Source organism: Podarcis tiliguerta, assembly GCF_965153285.1.
Source record: "Podarcis tiliguerta genome assembly, chromosome: 2".
NCBI lineage: Eukaryota > Metazoa > Chordata > Lepidosauria > Squamata > Lacertidae > Podarcis > Podarcis tiliguerta.
Window position 1 is genome coordinate 11003812 of NC_139535.1, and position 17965 is coordinate 11021776.

The following is a 17965-nucleotide window of genomic DNA, read 5'->3' on the forward strand; positions in this document are numbered from 1 at the left end:
CAGAAAGGGGTGTGTTCAGAAACTTGTCTACTGTCCAAAGGTAAGCATTTGTCGCTCCTCCCACTTTTGCCTCTGTTGGCATATGGCCCTTGAAAGTTTGCTTATAAGGCAAGAAGCCAAGAATAAAGTTTAAGATATTGACTGATGCGAAAGAAAGAGGAGGCTTCGTCCTGCTGGACCTGAAATTATATTATGAAGCATCCTGCCTCTGCTGGTTAAAGGAATGGATAAAATTGGAAAATACTGATTTGTTGGATTTGGAAGGATTTGACAATAGATTTGGGTGGCATGCGTATCTATGGTATGATAAAAAGCGAGTACATAGAGGGTTTGGAAACCACACCATAAGAGGCTCATTGATAGAAGTCTGGGAAAGATATAAAAATCTGTTGGAGGCAAAAACACCATGGTGGCTGTCACCATTGGAGGTATTAGGTATGAAAAAGACGAATATGAGTGGGGAATGGGTAACATACAGAGAACTAGTAAGGAAAATAGACGGTAAATGGACGTTGAAGCCATATGAAGAAGTGAAAAGATATGTGAATGACTGGCTGCACTATTACCAAATTAATGAAATGTTTAGAAAAGAGCTTAAACTAAATGGTTTTGCGGAGAAAGAGTCGAAATTCCAGAAAGAAATAATAAATAGTGACTATAAAATTATGGCTAAAATGTATAAAATATTGTTAGAATGGCACACAAAAGATGAAGAGTTAAAATCAGTTATGATTGACTGGGCGAAAGACTTTGGATATAACATACATATGGAGGATTGGGAGAAATTGTGGAGAGAAGGCTTAAGATTTACTGCTTGTACAACTATAAAAGAAAATGTGATGAAAATGATGTATCAATGGTACCTAACACCAGTGAAATTAGCTAAGATGTATAAGGGATGCAACAAATGTTGGAAATGTAAAGATAAAGAAGGTACATTTTATCATATGTGGTGGGAATGTAAGAAAATTAAAAATTATTGGGAAATGATATATAATGAATTGAAGAAAATGTTTAAATATACATTTGTTAAGAAGCCAGAAGCATTCCTGCTAGGTATTGTGAGAAATGAGATAAACAAGAAAGATAGGAAATTATTTTTGTACGCAGTAACAGCAGCGAGAATATTGTTAGCCCAGAAATGGAAACAAGAAGAACTACCAACACTGGAAGAATGGAGAATGAAAATGATGGACTTTGCAGAACTGGATAGAATGACAGGAAGAATTAGGAATCGACAAGATCAGAGATTTATTAAAGAATGGGAAAAATTCTCATATATGCATAATTTAAGTGAAAAATTCTCATATATGCATAATTTAAGTGAAAAACAAATAACGTTTGTAACGCTCAGAGAAGCTTTGTAAAAATGAAAGTTAAAATTATGGATTGAAAGCAGATTTAATTTAAGAAGTAGATATGAACCAAGAAATGTCTGGAAAATTGAGAAGGGAAGGAGTACCAGCCAAGTTGAGGGAAGTCAAAAATGAGAGAATGGTTTTATAAATTGTTTGAATTGTATTAATTTGTCTTATTTGTAAACTGAATAAAAATTATATTTAAAAAAAAGAAAGAAAGTTTGCTTATAAGGCAATGTGGCCCTCAGGTTCCCCAGACTTTGGCTGGTCCAGTAAGGCTCTCCTCCTTTTCTTACACCCTCCTCACCCCCCTACACACCCAGGAAGGACGGAAAAGGTGTACAAATGTTGCAACACGCTTTATTAAAACTTTTTCAGACAACATCTTGCATTGTTTAAAAAGAAAAAAGAGGTTCACTCATTCCTCGTCTCTCCATCGTGGCTCTGCTGCCCTGGCATTCACCGTTTGATTTGGAAAAGGACCTGTGTGTATTTGCTCTGCAGGTTTCTGACAGGATTTTCCTGACAGAGGAAAGTGGAACAGTTACATGGACACCCACAACACACTTATCAGAGCAGCAAAGGAAAAGGAGACTTGTGGGGAAAGGAGAACTGGAATAATAATAATAATAATAACAACAACAACAACAATAATAATAACAATAATAACAATAATAATAATAATAATAATAATAATAATTTATTATTTGTACCCCGCCCATCTGGCTGGGTTTCCCCAGCCACTCTGGGCGGCTTCCAACAAAGATGAAAAGTACACTAAAATGTCACATATTAAAAACTTCCCTGAACAGGGCTGCCTTCAGATGTCTTCTGAATGTCAGGTAGTTGTTTATCGCTTTGACATCTGGTGGGAGGGCGTTCCCCAGGGCAGGCGCCACTACCGAGAAGGCCCTCTGCCTGGTTCCCTGTAACTTGGCCTCTCACAGTGAGGGAACCGCCAGAAGGCCCTTGGAGCTGGACCTCAGTGTCCGGGCAGAACGATGGGGGTGGAGACGCTCCTTCAGGTATACAGGACCGAGGCCGTTTAGGGCTTTAAAGGTCAGCACCAACACTTTGAATTGTGCTCGGAAACGTACTGGGAGCCAATGTAGGTCTTTCAAGACCGGTGTTATATGGTCTCGGCGGCCGCTCCCAGTCACCAGTCTAGCTGCCGCATTCTGGATTAGTTGTAGTTTCCGGGTCACCTTCAAAGGTAGCCCCACGTAGAGCGCATTGCAGTAGTCCAAGCAGGAGATAACCAGAGCATGCACCACTTTGGCGAGACAGTCTGCGGGCAGATAGGGTCTCAGCCTACGTACCAGATGGAGCTGGTAAACAGCTGCCCTGGATACAGATTTGACCTGTGCCTCCATGGACAGCTGTGAGTCCAAAATGACTCCCAGGCTGTGCACCTGGTCCTTCAGGGGCACAGTTACCCCATTCAGGACCAGGGAATCCTCCACACCTGCCCGCCTCCTGTCCCCCAAAAACAGTACTTCTGTCTTGTCAGGATTCAACCTCAATTTGTTAGCCACCATCCATCCTCCAACCGCCTCCAGACACTCATACAGGACCTTCACCGCCTTCACTGGTTCTGATTTAAAAGAGAGGTAGAGCTCTCATGGAGAGGATGGTGGTGAAATTAGGCTGAATCCTCACTCAACTACAAGGTTTGCTGTTGGCCAACTCACCGCCTCTCAGCCTACCGCACAGGGTTGTTGAGAGTCTTTCTCACACTCATTGGTTAAATGAGCAACATTTTCTTTTAAAAAAAGTTATGTCTTTTTTAAAAATTGGTTAAGTGATCTGCTTTTTAACATACCAATTACAAAGACATTCTGTGGAGCAGACAACACTGCTCTTCCCAACAGATCCTGCAAAGAAGGCAGAAATTGAAAAAAACCAGATTCATTCCATTTAAAATAAGATGAGAAGAAAGGGACAGTTGGGAATACGTGAAACTTTCTAGAAATATTCACGGCCGCAGAAGCAAAAGAGGACGAGAGAAGGAGAGGAAGATTCAGGCCAAAGTTCAAACCATCAACAACCAACCAAAGATCATAAGACATTTCTATTTTATTTTATCATGAGGCTTTTCAAGGACAGGCTATAATTCTTTACAAAGCCTCTGTGATGACTGATAAAGTCAACAGCACCACCATGTGGACAAATGATAACATTTCACTTCTCCAAAGCTGAGAGGTGGCAAAAGGAGAGGGAAAGATGCAACTGAAGTGGTCCATCATAATAACTGGCAAGAAGTGTTCCCACTGAGAAAGCAATTCATTATGAGAAAAGTCAGAATTCTTTGTTGTTGTTTAGTCGTTTAGTCGTGTCTGACTCTTCGTGACCCCCTGGACCAGAGCACGCCAGGCACTTCTGTCTTCCACTGCCTCCCGCAGTTTGGTCAGACTCATGTTTGTAGCTTCAAGAACACTTGTCCAACCATCTCGTCCTCTGTCGTCCCCTTCTCCTTGTGCCCTCAATCTTTCCCAACATCAGGGTCTTTTCCAGAGAGTCTTCTCTTCTCATGAGGTGGCCAAAGTATTGGAGCCTCAGCTTCAGGACCTGTCCTTCCAGTGAGCACTCAGGGCTGATTTCCTTAAGAATGGATAGCTTTGATCTTGCAGTCCATGGGACTCTCAAGAGTCTCCTCCAGCACCATAATTCAAAAGCATCCATTCTTCGGCGATCAGCCTTCTTTATGGTCCAGCTCTCACTTCCATACATCACTACTGGGAAAACCATAGCTTTAACTATTGGGACCTTTGTTGGCACAAATGTGTAAAAACGTGTATGCCCAGTGCTGGGAAGCAGAAAGAAGACTCATAGAATCATAGGGAGCAGCACAGATGGGCGGGGTATAAATAATATATTTATTATCACTGTCATTGAACTGTAGAGTTTGAAGGGACCCCAAGGGTCATCTAGTCCAACCCCCTGCAATGCAGGAATCTCAGCTAAAGCATCCATGACAGATGGCCATCCAATCTCTGCTTAAAAACCTCCAAGGAAGGAGAGGCCACCAACTCCCGAGGAATTCTGCTCCACTGTTGAACAGCTCTTACTGTTAGCAAGTTCTTCCTGATGTTTAGTCGGAATCTCCTTTCTTTTAACTTGAAGCCATTGGTTTGAGTCCTACCCTCCAGAGCAGGAGAAAACAAGCTTGCTCCATCTTCCGAGTGCCAGCTCTTTAGATATTTGAAGATGGCTATCATATCTCCTCTCAGCCTCCTCATTTCCAGGTTAAACATACCCAGCTTCCTCAACCATTCTCACAAGGCTAGGTTTCCATATTTTTTTTAATAACTTTTTTATTCAAAATTAAAACAAAACATATTATCCAGAAACATATCATCCTTATTCCCCCCCATTTTTCCTCCCTCCACCCACAGAACCCACCCCCCAACTTCCCTCAGTTCCAGTCTTTGATTTCGCTAAAAATGCTCTTTTCTGCATGTTACACAATTGTATAGATCCTCAAAATTATTTAGCTGATTATTATCAATAAAAAGTTTGTGAATTCAAAGCCAGCCAAGGAGTCCAGTTCACTTTGTTGCATCTTCAAATACTTTGTAAAGGGTTCCCATTCATCTTTAAAGTCACAGTGATCCTTGTCCCGTAGCTTGTATGTCAGTTTTGCCAGTTCTGCATAGTCCATCAATTTTTCTTGCCATGATTCTTTAGTTGGGGTTTCTTCAGTCTTCCATCCTTGTGCTATTAAAACTCTCACGGCCGTTGTCACATACATGAAGATGTTTTTCAGCTTATTTGGCAGATCTTTCCCTACAATCCCTAACAAAAATGCTTCAGATTTTAAAACAAATGTTAAATGGAACATTTTCTTCAATTCATTGTATATCATTTCCCAAAATTGTTTAAATTACCTTACAATCCCACCACATATGATAAAATGTCCCCTCCTTTTCCTTACACTTCCAACATATATTTGAACTAGTTTTGTACATTTTCCCTAACTGCACTGGTTTTCTAGACCCTTGATCATCTGGCTGGGTTTCTAGACCCTTGATCATCTTCATCCAAGTTGTTTATAAAGACATTGAGCAACAATGGGCCCTGGACAGAACCCTGTGGCAACCCACTTGTCATTTTTTCCAGGATGAAGAAGAACAATTAATAAGTACTCTTTGGCTTCGGTCAGTCAACCAGCTACAAATCCACCTAACAAGTTACCTCGCCCAGCCCATTTGACCAGGACTTTGTCAGAAGCTTTACTGAAATTAAGATACACTACGTCCACAGCATTCCCCTGATCCACCAAGCTTGTAATTCCATCGAAAAAAGAAATGAGATTCATCCGGCATGACTTGTTTTTGAGAAACCGTGCTGGGTCTTGGTAATCACAGCATCCTTTTGCGTGGCGAGTAAATAAAGACACCGGACAGCAGAATTTAGGTTAATGGGCGAAAAATGGCCACAACTTTATTGATTACAGGTAAGAGCGGTATTGGCTTTAGGCATTGGCCCTAACAGACTATCCGGTCTAACCGGGAAGGGTTAAGCACCAACAGGGGGAGCCCCTGAGATGCACATCCCTAGGCGCTCCCCAAGGGGTTAACGCTCAGGAGTGCGCTTTAGGCCCTAGCCTCCGTAGGATTCGGACGAGGCGACGCCCCCGGAGTCCTTTAACGAACTACCCTTCAAGATTTGGGGGAGGTGATGGCGTTCCTCCCCCCCCAACTTCATTTGCATAACAATACCCCTGCCAATGCCTAACCGCCAAGACTGAGGAGTTGTGACGTTTTGCTATGAGGTAGGCGAAAAAACCAAGTGGCTTCTAAAATACAGCCAATTAGCCAAATTGAAAAACTCCTACCAGGCCCCTTGTGGCGACCAGCCGAAGCCCATAGCAAAGTCCGAATGCAAACCTAGAGGGTGGGCGGGTGGGAAACCGCAGCTGCTGTAAAGAAAGAAAAGGGACGAGCCAGGGCTGCCCCGACCTTAAATGCCCTTTAGTAAGCCCGCCCCTACCGCCAGCCGATTGGCTGGCGCTGTGGGTGATGAATATTAATGAGACTGGGGAATCCCTGAGTCCCGCAGGGCTGGTGCCAGCCCCACAAGAATGTAGACGGGGGTGTGTGAGCCCGCAACCCCCCCCCCCTCCTTAGGTCGGGAGTGGCTTTCTAAGTGCTCACAGCACAGTGGGAAACCGTGCATGATTCTCCCCTGCCCTGGAGTATCACAGAGGCCAGATTCACACCATACATTTAAAGCACTAGATACTCATGGCTCCCCGCAAAGAATTATGGGAAGTTTGCTAAGAGTTCTGGGAGTTGGGAGTCCACTAACATTTGGCTTCCTGTCCCTGTTTTAGATAAATGTGATGGGATGATGAGCTGCTTGTGCGTAAAAGGGAAATCCCTCAGATTTTGATCAGGCTTTCAAACCTCTCCCTGTGACGGAGCCCCTCTGGCACGGCTGCGTCAGTCGCTAGCAGAATCCGAAAGTGGTTGCTTTCGGAATCGTTTCCAACATAAAAGCTCCTTAACGGAAACACGTCTTCTGGACTCTCGGCGTGACAGTTTCCGGCGAGGAATGGGTGTCCCTATAGGAGGTCCTGAGACCTCCCCGCTGTTTTCGCTGGAAGCGTCTCTGAGCCATCCCTCCGGCTCACCTTCCCTTGGAGTTCCTGCTCTCCCCCTACTGGTTCCCTCTTCTGCTGCTACGTCTCTCTCAACCTCAGTGAGCCTTTGCACCTCCTGTCCTTCCGATGGCAGTTCCCTGACAATAAACAAAGCATCTCCCACAAGCAGAAGGGCAAGCAAGAAGGATGTCAAGGATAGGCCTAGGGCAATCTGCACCCAGAGGCTGGTGGCCTCCAACTCCCATCATCCCTAGCTCTTGCTTGCTGGGGCTGATGGGAGTTGGAGTCTAGCGCCATCAGGGAAGCCACAGGCTCCCAAGCTATTCCTGAAGACAGGCTCACCATGTGGGAAAATGGCATCTTCCGGATGAGCAAGTTGATGGTCTTTTGGTACTTCCGAATCTGCAGCATGGAGTGCTGGTCAGGCCGACGCCCTGTGTGGGGAGGGGGGGAGATTAACAGGGCTCACAGAGTCCATGGGAAAGTGTTGCCTCGCTCTGGAGCTTTTCCCTTAAGTCGGACTTGCTCTAAGGTTGGCATGGGCTGCTGTAATCTGACTGGCAATGTCTCCCCAGGTTTCCAGGCAGAGAGTCCCAGTGGTCAGGGATGGTGGGATTTGTAGCCCAATATGGGACACGGGTGGCGCTGTGGGTTAAACCACAGAGCCTAGGACTTGCCTATCAGTTCGAATCCCCGCAATGGAGTGAGCTCTCGTTGCTCGGTCCCTGCTCCTGCCAACCTAGCAGTTCAAAAGCACATCAAAGTGCAAGCAGATAAATAGATACCACTCCGGCGGGAAGGTAAATGGTGTTTCCATGCGCTGCTCTGGTTCACTAGAAGTGGCTTCGTCATGCTGGCCACATGACCCGGAAGTTGTACGCCGGCTCCCCCGGCCAATAAAGCAAGATGAGCGCCACAACCCCAGAGTCGGTCACGACTGGACCTAATGGTCAGGGGCCCCTTTACCTTTTAACAGCCAGAGACCCAAGTTTGAGAGACACCACTCTAACCACTACACCACCACGAGCTCCCCAGTAGCTGGTAACGGTGATGGGCAGAGAGTCCCCTTGTCTAGGACCTCAGAAAGCCACTGGGAGCTGATATGAGTCAAAACCAGCCGCTAATTACTCCCAGACCCATTCTGATCAAGATTATCTGGCTTCTGCCCCAAGTGTGCATAAATGTGGAAGCCAACCCCACTGAAAGCACAAATGCATCACCAGCCGTATGATCCTTCTCCAACTCTCACCCCACCCCCAATCCACTTTTTAGGCTTGTTCCAAATGAAGCCGAGGCTTCTGCCAACAGCAACAAATCCCTTTAATCAAGGTCAGGCAGATATTTCAACAATTGCCAAGGCTGAGGTCAGATCTCTGGGGTTTTATCCCCATCCATCTAGCCTTGCTTGAAAGGGTCAACTCCACCACCACACTGTCCAGGATTTCATAATCCGTGGAAGTTCCGTGTTCCCAAAATGTTTTATTCTCATGTATTGACTGATAAATATTTACACCTGAGAAGTACAATTCATCTGATTTTCAGCTGCCTGTTTCGCACCATTTCCAGGAAAGTGGTATGGTTCCACCCCACCCCCACCCCCCAGGTTTGCTTTCAAAGAAAAGCAGAGTTGTACCAAATACCACATTTTTTTAAAAAAAGGCATGGGAAGGCAAGGGAGTATGGGGAGAGAGAGAGGAGAGAATGGGCACCTACTAGGATATATTGAAATCTTGCTACACTGTTAGGCTTTGTAACCCTGCCAAGCCACACAACTTGCCCAAAGTCACAAAAAGGGATTTGGGAGAGATGGAGCCAAATGGACTTCTCCCCAAAGGCGCTATTCACCCTGGGTGATGTAGAGCAGGGATAGGAAAACATATATGGCCCTCCAGGTCTCTCTGTCTGGCCCCCTGAACTCTCCTCAGGCCACGCTTTGTGCTCTCCTTGAGTGCTCTTGCCTGGCCTTGAACGCCTCTTTCTTGCCTGGATACAGAGGGGTGTGTGAGCGTGTATACAAACTACCCTTGTTTGGGAGACAATGGAGTGCGCATCCAGGGGTCAGAGGCGTACCGAGTTGAGTGCAGTGGGTTCGGTCTGCCCCGGGTGCCATCCTGACGGGGGTGACATTTGCCGCACCGCCCGCAGGCAGGGAAGAGGACGAGCGCAGCTCTCCCCCCTTCCCCCGAGGCTCGGGGTACGCTTGGGAGTGGTGGGGGGTGCCATAAGCTTCTCAATATTGAATATGCATGATTGCTGCGAAGCAGAGCAGAACCAGGGAAAAACAGAAGCCGTAACCTTGAATTATCTTGATTCCTGCAAGGGGGCGGGGAGGAGGGGGTGGGAGGTTATTTTGATTGATGCATCTGATCAATGCAATATGCACAGTTAATATTTAGCCCACATGGCTTGCTTCATGCCGATCTACACAAGTGACCCTCCGTGATTTTCTCAGACCTGCCTTCTCACCTGTAGGGTTTTAAAGCTTTGCTAATATTCTTGCATTTATTGCTTTTGCTGACAGACACTCAAAGGAGCCTGGTGATGGCTGATTAATAGTTCCAGGAAGCTGTGTGCTTGACCACACTTCCACCCCCCAAAGCAGTTGTGTAATTAAAAGAAGAAGAAAAGAAAAGCAATTCTGTGGCTAACTGACCAATTCCTTTAAATAGGGTCAATTAACGAAGTTCACACTTTCGACAACCAGTCTGTTGCTTTTGCAGAAAAATATTCCTAGACATAAGACTTAAAAAAAAAAAAAATTAAAGCCCTTTCAGTCTCCCATTACAAGGCTAAGCACAGCAAACTGTACATTCCCACCCCTCTCCCCAAGGCTGGTGACAAAGTTTATAAAACCATGCTTTTGTGCACCGTTTTCATGGTGTGTTGGCATTTGTTTTATGTTATTTTTAATGACCAAGTATTTATACAGATTCTCAGAATGGCCTTCAAGTAATTCAAATTGTGCACAAAAAATGGGGATGTATATATATATATATGTATGTATGTATGTATGTGTGCGCGCATGTGCTTGTGTGCACTTTCAGTGATACAGGGGAAATGTCTTCTGAAGAAAATGTTGCAGTAATTTTGGGAATGAAATTTTTCACCAACCTTCGCAGAAATTCTCAGGATGGGACTACCACATTAAAATGATCTCATCCGTGTAACATAAAATGAATGTGCCTCATTTACTCTGTCAAGGCTGCAGTGGGGATTTAGCTTCCCTTAACAACATAACACTTAACAACTCAATGACGCCACTCTTGGGTTATTTACTTCTGTGTGCTTGTGTCTCCCTTGTATCTATTAGGGACCATTCTCTTGCCTTTCCTTTGATATCTATGCTACTGATTACTTCTGCCGTTTTAATTTTAGAGAAAGTGCTTAATTTAAAAATGATGTGTACTATAAAATAACAGTGGAAATGAAGCCTTATTTACCAAGGGGATCCAGGGCCTGAGCCCATTAGCCCGCACACCCCACCCAGGAGGAGACAAAGACACCAGGGACCAGTTTCTTCAGAGAGAAAGGATTTATTTGCATCTGCGCAGAGGACGCCAGTGGAATAGCTTCCCAAGACTGGCGCAGCAAAACAACGCTTGCATTCAGCTTTTAACACTTCGAAGCCTCCCCCCCTGCTCCAACTCTACACCAATCATTTACAGCCACCTGCACACTTCACCTTCTTTGGGCATAGGGGTAAGAAAGCAACCTTGCATTCCTGCGCTTGCGCTCTAGTGAATTACTCCTATAAGCATTACGTGTCTTGTCTAACAAGTTTGACTTGCCTAAGATACTATCAGAAAATAAGCATTGCCTGAGCCATCTTACCTAACTTGCTTAACTTGCCTAAGATACTTATCAGACACGTACTCACTTCCTTCAATAACAATACATTGAAGGCAAGTAAATATTTTGGGGAGGGTGGTCCCAGAGCCCTAGCGCCACCATCCCAAAGAGGATACAGTGGTACCTCGGGTTAAGTACTTAATTCGTTCCGGAGGTCCGTTCTTAACCTGAAACTGTTCTTAACCTGAAGCACCACTTTAGCAAATGGGGCCTCCTGCTGCTGCCACGCCGCCGGAGCACGATTTCTGTTCTCATCCTGAAGCAAAGTTCTTAACCCGAGGTACTATTTCTGGGTTAGCGGAGTCTGTAACCTGAAGCATATTTAACCTGTAGCATATGTAACCCGAGGTACCACTGTAAAATAAAATACCAAGACTTTGGTACTCTTTTGTCCTCCCCGCCCCCCAAAAGTTTTTCTGTCTATCTGAGCTGGCTCCCTGCCTGTTACATTACATGCAGGGAAACCTGCATGTGGGGGTTCCTCTCTGTGGGGGGTTCCTCTTTGTGTAAAGTCTTCAAACTGCGCCTGCACGTGCCTGACAAATCTGCCCCATTGCCTTTCCCTGGTCAAAATTTATCTTTCCCCCCACCTCCAGTCTCAGTTGTTGTGTGTCCTGGCTGAGGGAAAAACAGAAGACGGCTGGCCATCGGTCAGGGATAGTCTCATTGAGATTCCTGCGTTGCCCCAGGGGTATGGCTAGATGACCCTCAGGGGTCCCTTCCAACTCTACAGTTTTCTGGTGCAGGTTGGTGCAGATTTTTAGGTACAAGTTGGATGCAAGGGGTGCATAGGATTGCAGTCCAATTTATGCACCGTCGGCTTGGGAATAACTCCCACGGATCATGATGAGCCTCACAGGCGAGTAGATTGCTGCTGTGCAGTCCTGCTTTTTAAATAAATGTTCCTTTTCTGATAATACAGAGCATGGTGAAATAAATAAAACCTCCCCTTCAGTAGTTTCAAGCACTACTACAGGTTCCACATAATATCTGCACTGCATTGTTTACTGTGGCAGCACCTGCACTTTAGAACTCCCCGCCTATTGCAATAAAGCACATGCTCTTTTCAAGCACCTGCTAAAAGCATTCTTGTTTAGGCAAGCATACCCAGGGACGCGGGTGGCGCTGTGGGTTAAACCACAGAGCCTAGGGCTTGCCGGTCCCTGCTCCTGCCAACCTAGCAGTTCAAAAGCACGTCAAAGTGCAAGTAGATAAATAGGTACTGCTCCGGCGGGAAGGTAAACGGCGGTTCCATCCGCTGCTCTGGTTCGCCAGAAGCGGCTTAGTCCTGCTGGCCACATGACCCGGAAGCTGTACGCCGGCTTCCTCGGAAAATAAAGCGAGATGAGCGTTGCAACCCCAAAGTCGGCCACGACTGGACCTAATGGTCAGGGGTCCCTTTACCTTTATCTTACCCAGATACTTAGGAAGTGGAAGTAATTTTAATCTGTTTTAATATTTTAGCTTTTGTATGTTTTAAAGTAGGGTTGTAAATTTGTCTTGATTTTACTGCTGTGGTGTTCTTTTTGTTTGTTTTGGAAACCCCTCTGCAGGTTTTTTAAAATAAATTTTATTCAATAAATAAATATAAATAAAATAATACAAGCCAAAACACAATCCACCCTAAGTATCTCTCCACAGTGCCGTTCCTTAAAATACCATCTGAACAAAATTGGTGAAGCAGTAAAGAGTTTATTGAGGACAAGACATTCTTGCAAAAGCGGGGGTCCAAAGCAGGCAGTCCAGCTGGAGCAAAGCATGAGTTTATATTCCCCATGGACACGTTCGTCTCCCCATTGGTTGGGTGCTGCAAGGTTTTCCTTCCCCCAATTATCAAATAACAGACAAGCGGCTGAGCGTGCGGAGAAACTTCTCCTTCCTCCTCTGAGTTGCCTCCACTTCCGGCTTCACCAGCCAAGATAATATCCCGGCTTGCAAAGGAGGGAGGGAAGCGAGGCTGCATTGTGGGGAGGAGGGGGCTTCTTCCTAATCAAGCCTCCTAATTAAGCGCCCTCACTCCCTGCCTCCCACGCAGGGGCTCCCATTCCCGCCCCCGCTGCCTGGGATTTCGGGTGAGTGCAAAGCCAATGGCGGGGAAAGAGGAAAGGGGCTTTGCGAGGCGGTCCAGGATGAGAAGCCGCTGGATGGGGAGAAGAGAAGGGGGGAAAGGGAGCTGTTTTCTTAAAGGGGGCCTTGAGGGGGGGGGAGAAGCTTCCTCCTGCAGGGATCTGGTGCAAAGGGAGTTGCAGTGAAGGAGGCGGGCAAGGGGAGAGGGGTGGGCATTGCTGGCCACGATCGCCTTAATAGTATTAATTTAAATTTAATATCTATACCCCAGCAGAAGACCCCTCGGAGGAGGAACTTATCTTTAGGCAACAGGCGAAAGCATTGCTCTTCTCCCAGGGGTTTGACTCATTAAACAATCTATGGACTGCACACCTGCATGGGGGGGCTGGAGGGTTTTCGTTTTTATTTCCTGCTCTGCTATGCATCTCTGTGTTTTTCTCTTGTAAGCTGCCCTGTGATCTTTGGAGGAAGGGCAGTATAGGAATGTGAAGAATAGCTGTAAAAATAGGAAGCCCTCCTGCGCTCAAGGGGGGAGGGGTTGGGACACAGGCTCTGACCAGCATGCATAACAGGATGGGCTTAGGAGGGAATAAAATTAATAAGAATAAGAGTAAAATAAAAATAAATAATTCATTACTTGCACCCTGCCCATCTGATTCCGTTGCCTCAGCCACTCTGGGCGATTTTCCATCAAAAACACCAAAAATTTTAAAACATCGAAAACTTCCCTGAACAGGGCTGCTATCAGAATACTTCCATTTTGTAGAAATGGCCTTTGAATTTAAAGAAATGCCCTCTTTAAGGAATCCTGTGGTGTAAACGTGTATGTTGTCCTCTAGGTCCAAACACATAGTATGAGCAAGCAGTTCTCCAAAGTGCTTCTCTTGTGAACTTCTCATCTAAGTTGTTTACTCCTGACCAAAACTCCTGTTTCCCAAAAGGACTGGAGGGGGGGTCTCCTCACCACTTTTAACCCCCCCACTCCCACCCCATGGTAGGCAGAGGACTTGTTCATTCACAATCCCAGTAAGCCATGAAGTGAACCAGGCGCTGCCGCTCCTTCCCCTCTCAATGGGCTGCAGAGGAGGAAACTGATGGGATTGAAGGCTCTTCCTGCCTCTCTCCCCTGAGTAAGAAGAGCAAAGGGTGTTTGCAGGGCAGGAGGACAGAGGAGGAGGCGGCAGTGAGGGCAGAGGGAGCAGTGGGCGGATCCCCCGCCTCTCCCAGGGGGTCCAGATGCAAGCAAGGGGCTTCCTTCTTCTCCATGCAAGGGCCACCCATGTATTCAGAGCAGTCCTTTGCAGATTAACTCTTAACTTCCATGGGATCTACTCTCAGGCCACTAATGTGCATACCATGCCAGCCGTGGGAAGGGAGGTGGGACAGGCAGGTGAAAGGAATTGCCAAAGGTGTTTGAAAATGGGTGGGGGCTCTTGGGAAGGGGGTGCCCAATTGGGGCTTCTCCAGGGGCAGCAGAATGTCTTGGGCAGGAGAATCCCTGCAGGGGCTCTCAGACTCCCTTGGCTTCTTCTTCCCTCCCTCCCAGGAAGCTGCAACTTGCTCTGGATTCTGCGCCCCTCAGGAAGCTGAACCTGCAAGCCTAGCTGAGACTGAACCTGCAACCCTGGCCAGGATGGAAGGAGGAAGATGGACGGTTGACCTGGTCAGGCTCTCTCCCGCATCCCTCCCCACAACCTCTGAGCATTCCCTCCCAGGACCCTTGGAGAAATCTGGTGAGTTCCAGGGGAGAGGAGATGGGGACAGGGATAGATGGATGGTGGAGGGAGAAAGAGGAAAAGATGGAGAGGAGACAAATGGAAGGAAGTTCCTGAACCTAAGAAGGAAGGGGTGAGGCCTTCTCCGAATCAGCTCTTTGTTTCTTGAATCCCTATCATAAAGTAGTGGGGGCAGATTTTCTTCCTCCAGGATTTTAAATCTTAGGAGTTACAGTGGTACCTTGGTTCTTAAACATAATCGGTTTCCGGAAGTCTTCCAAAACCAAAGCGTTCCAAAACCAAGGCGTGCTTTCCCATAGAAAGTAATGCAAAATGGATCAATCCATTCCAGACTTTTAAAAACAACCCCTAAAACAGCAATGTAACATGAATTTTACTATCTAACAAGACCATTGATCCATAAAAAGAAAGCAATAATCAATGCTCTGTACAATAAAATAAATAAGACAGCATTGCAGATGATAAAAAATTTTTTAAAAAATCTTACCTGCACTGATGATAGTCATTGTTTGAATGGGGGGCTTTTATCCCTTTCCACAGTTAATCAATCAATAAATCAATCAATCATAAAACAAACAAACAAGTCTCAGTCAAAATTGAAAAAGCCTCACAAACAAAAACGCAAAAAATAGGAAAAAATAAAGCAGCAAATGTCACCTCAGAACACTGCAACCAGTAACAGCTTTAATATTTTTGGCAATACGTTCATTTTTATTACTGATATTCTTCCCCAAAATGATAAATTCATTCTTCCCCATATCGCTAAATCTCTTTTTATTTCTTTCCACACATTCTCCTTATTGTCTTTAAAAATATTAATATTCTTAGCTGTCAAACATATCTCTCAGTATTTGACTTTTTTATGTATAACTAATTCTGTTTTCTGTTGTAATTCCTATTTTTCTTGCTCCATCATGTGTTTTTTTACCAAAAACTTAGTCTTATTCTTGTTTAGTTTAAAGCCTCCAGCCTGCCTGAAGTCCTGTATCTTTTTTACTACCTTTGGTGGAGTATTTTTGGGATCTTTCACTGTTATTACAAGGTCAACTGCCAAAGCTTTTAATTTATATGCTTTATTTTCTACTGTTATTCCTCTAATTAATTTCTCCACTCTTCCTCTCTCGCAAGAACCTCTGGTACAAAAATAAATAATAATGGTGATAGGGGATATCCTTGTCTTGTCCCCTTCCTTATTTTACACTTTTCTATTATAACCTTATTAACAATCAGCATAGCCTGTTGGTAAGAATAAATTGCATCAATTCCTCTCCCAAATGCTTCCCCAAAACTCATTTTTTCTTTTATCTTTTTCATAAAAGTCCATGAAACATTATCAAAAGCCTTTTCAGCATCTATAAACATTAAGGCCACTTTTTTCTCATTTCTTACTTCCAAATATACAATAATATCAATTAGATTCCTTATATTCTCCTTCATCTGACGTCCTGGGAGAAAGCAGGCCTGATTGTGATGAATTTTTTCTGCTAAAACACCTTTCATTCTATATCCCAAAATATGAGCAATACTCTAAATGGACTTCTATGGACTTCCATCCTACAGGAGTGATGGCCAACAACTTGGATAGCTTGAAAAAGAGGATTAGACTCAAAGCACAGGAAGGCAGGGGGCTCTTGTACTCAAATCCTGCTTGCTGGTTTCTCGCAAGCATTTAGTTGACCACTGTGAGAACAGGATGTTGGACTAGGTGGGCCTTTGCCCAATCGAGCAGGCTCTTCTTATGTTCTAATACAGGCATCCCCAAACTTGGCCCTCCAGATGTTTTGGAACTACAACTACCATCATCCCTAGCTAACAGGACCAGTGGTCTGGGATGATGGGAATTGTAGTCCCAGAACATCTGGAGGGCCAAGTTTGAGGATGCCTGTTCTAATATAGTGCAATATTTTTACAGTTACATGTGACATAGTAACACTAAAGTTTTGCTTCTTAGTCATAGGAGAGACTGCTACTTGAGCCTGTGATCATTTCCTCCCTGGAAAAAGAGAAATACAGAGATGTGTCTTAAGAAGCCAGTTCCACCATAAATTATAAAATAATGCAGTTTATTAAGTGTGAACGGAGTGATCATGTGTTGTTCTTGCCATTATCCCACCTGCATTCCTAAAAGTTTGGAACAATGGAGAGGACAATGGAGAAATGAGACAGTGTTAAAATAGGAGAAGGTGCATATTGGGATTGACGTGTGTTCAGTTCCTTTCTTGTCTTTCTTGTAAGTCTCCCCACCCCGCCCCCACTCCCAAACAGGTGAAGAAGATGATGGCCAGAATTCTATGGAGCCATCTGTGAATTCATTGGGAAGACCACAGAAACAGTTTAAATGCCTGGAATGTGGGATGTGCTTTAGTCACAGTGGAACACTTAGAAGTCACCAACGAACTCACACGGGGGAGAAACCATTTAAATGTATTGAATGTGGAAAGAGCTTCAATGAAAGTGGAAGCCTTAAAAAACACCAACGAACTCACACGGGGGAGAAACCATTTAAATGTATTGAATGTGGAAAGAGCTTCAATAATAGTGGAAGCCTTAGAAGACACCAACGAACTCACACGGGGGAGAAACCATTTAAATGTATTGAATGTGGAAAGAGCTTCAGTCGAAATGGAACACTTACAATACACCAACGAACTCACACGGGGGAGAAACCATTTAAATGTATTGAATGTGGAAAGAGTTTAAGTCAATATGGACACCTTAGAAGTCACCAACGAACTCACACGGGGAACAAACCATTTAAGTGTATTGAATGTGGAAAGTGCTACAGTGAAAGTAGACACCTTAGAATGCACCAACGAACCCACACGGGGGAGAAACCATTTAAATGTACTGAATGTGGAAAGAGATTCAGTCAAAATGGAACACTTAGAATACACCAACGATCTCACACTGGGGAGAAACCATTTCAATGTATTGAATGTGGAAAGAGCTTCAATGAAAGTGGACACCTTCGAATGCACCAACTAACTCACACGGGGGAGAAACCATTTAAATGTACTGAATGTGGAAAGAGATTCAGTCAAAATGGAACACTTAGAATACACCAACGAACTCACACTGGGGAGAAACCATTTAAATGTATTGAATGTGGAAAGAGCTTCAGTGGAAGTGGACACCTTAGAAGACACCAACGAACTCACACGGGGGAGACACCATTTAAATGTATAGAATGTGGAAAGAGCTTCAGTCAAAGTGGAAATCTTAGACAACATCAACGAACTCACACGGGGGAGAAACCCTTTAAATGTATTGAATGTGGAAAGAGCTTCAGTCGAAATGGACACCTTAGAATACACCAACGAACCCACACAGGGGAGAAACCATTTAAATGA

At 44.8% G+C, this 17965-nt stretch overlaps 1 protein-coding gene across 1 annotated transcript; it reads left to right on the top strand.

Moving 5' to 3' along the window:
* Positions 1-12773: 12773 nt before the first annotated feature.
* LOC310672921 (uncharacterized protein) lies at positions 12774-17965 on the top strand (the record flags this gene model as incomplete). Its single annotated transcript, XM_083430605.1, has 3 exons — positions 12774-12884; positions 14426-14612; positions 16881-17965. The coding sequence occupies exons 2-3, from the start codon at positions 14513-14515 to the stop codon at positions 17963-17965; spliced, it is 1185 nt and encodes a 394-aa protein (XP_083286731.1). The 5' UTR covers positions 12774-12884; positions 14426-14512.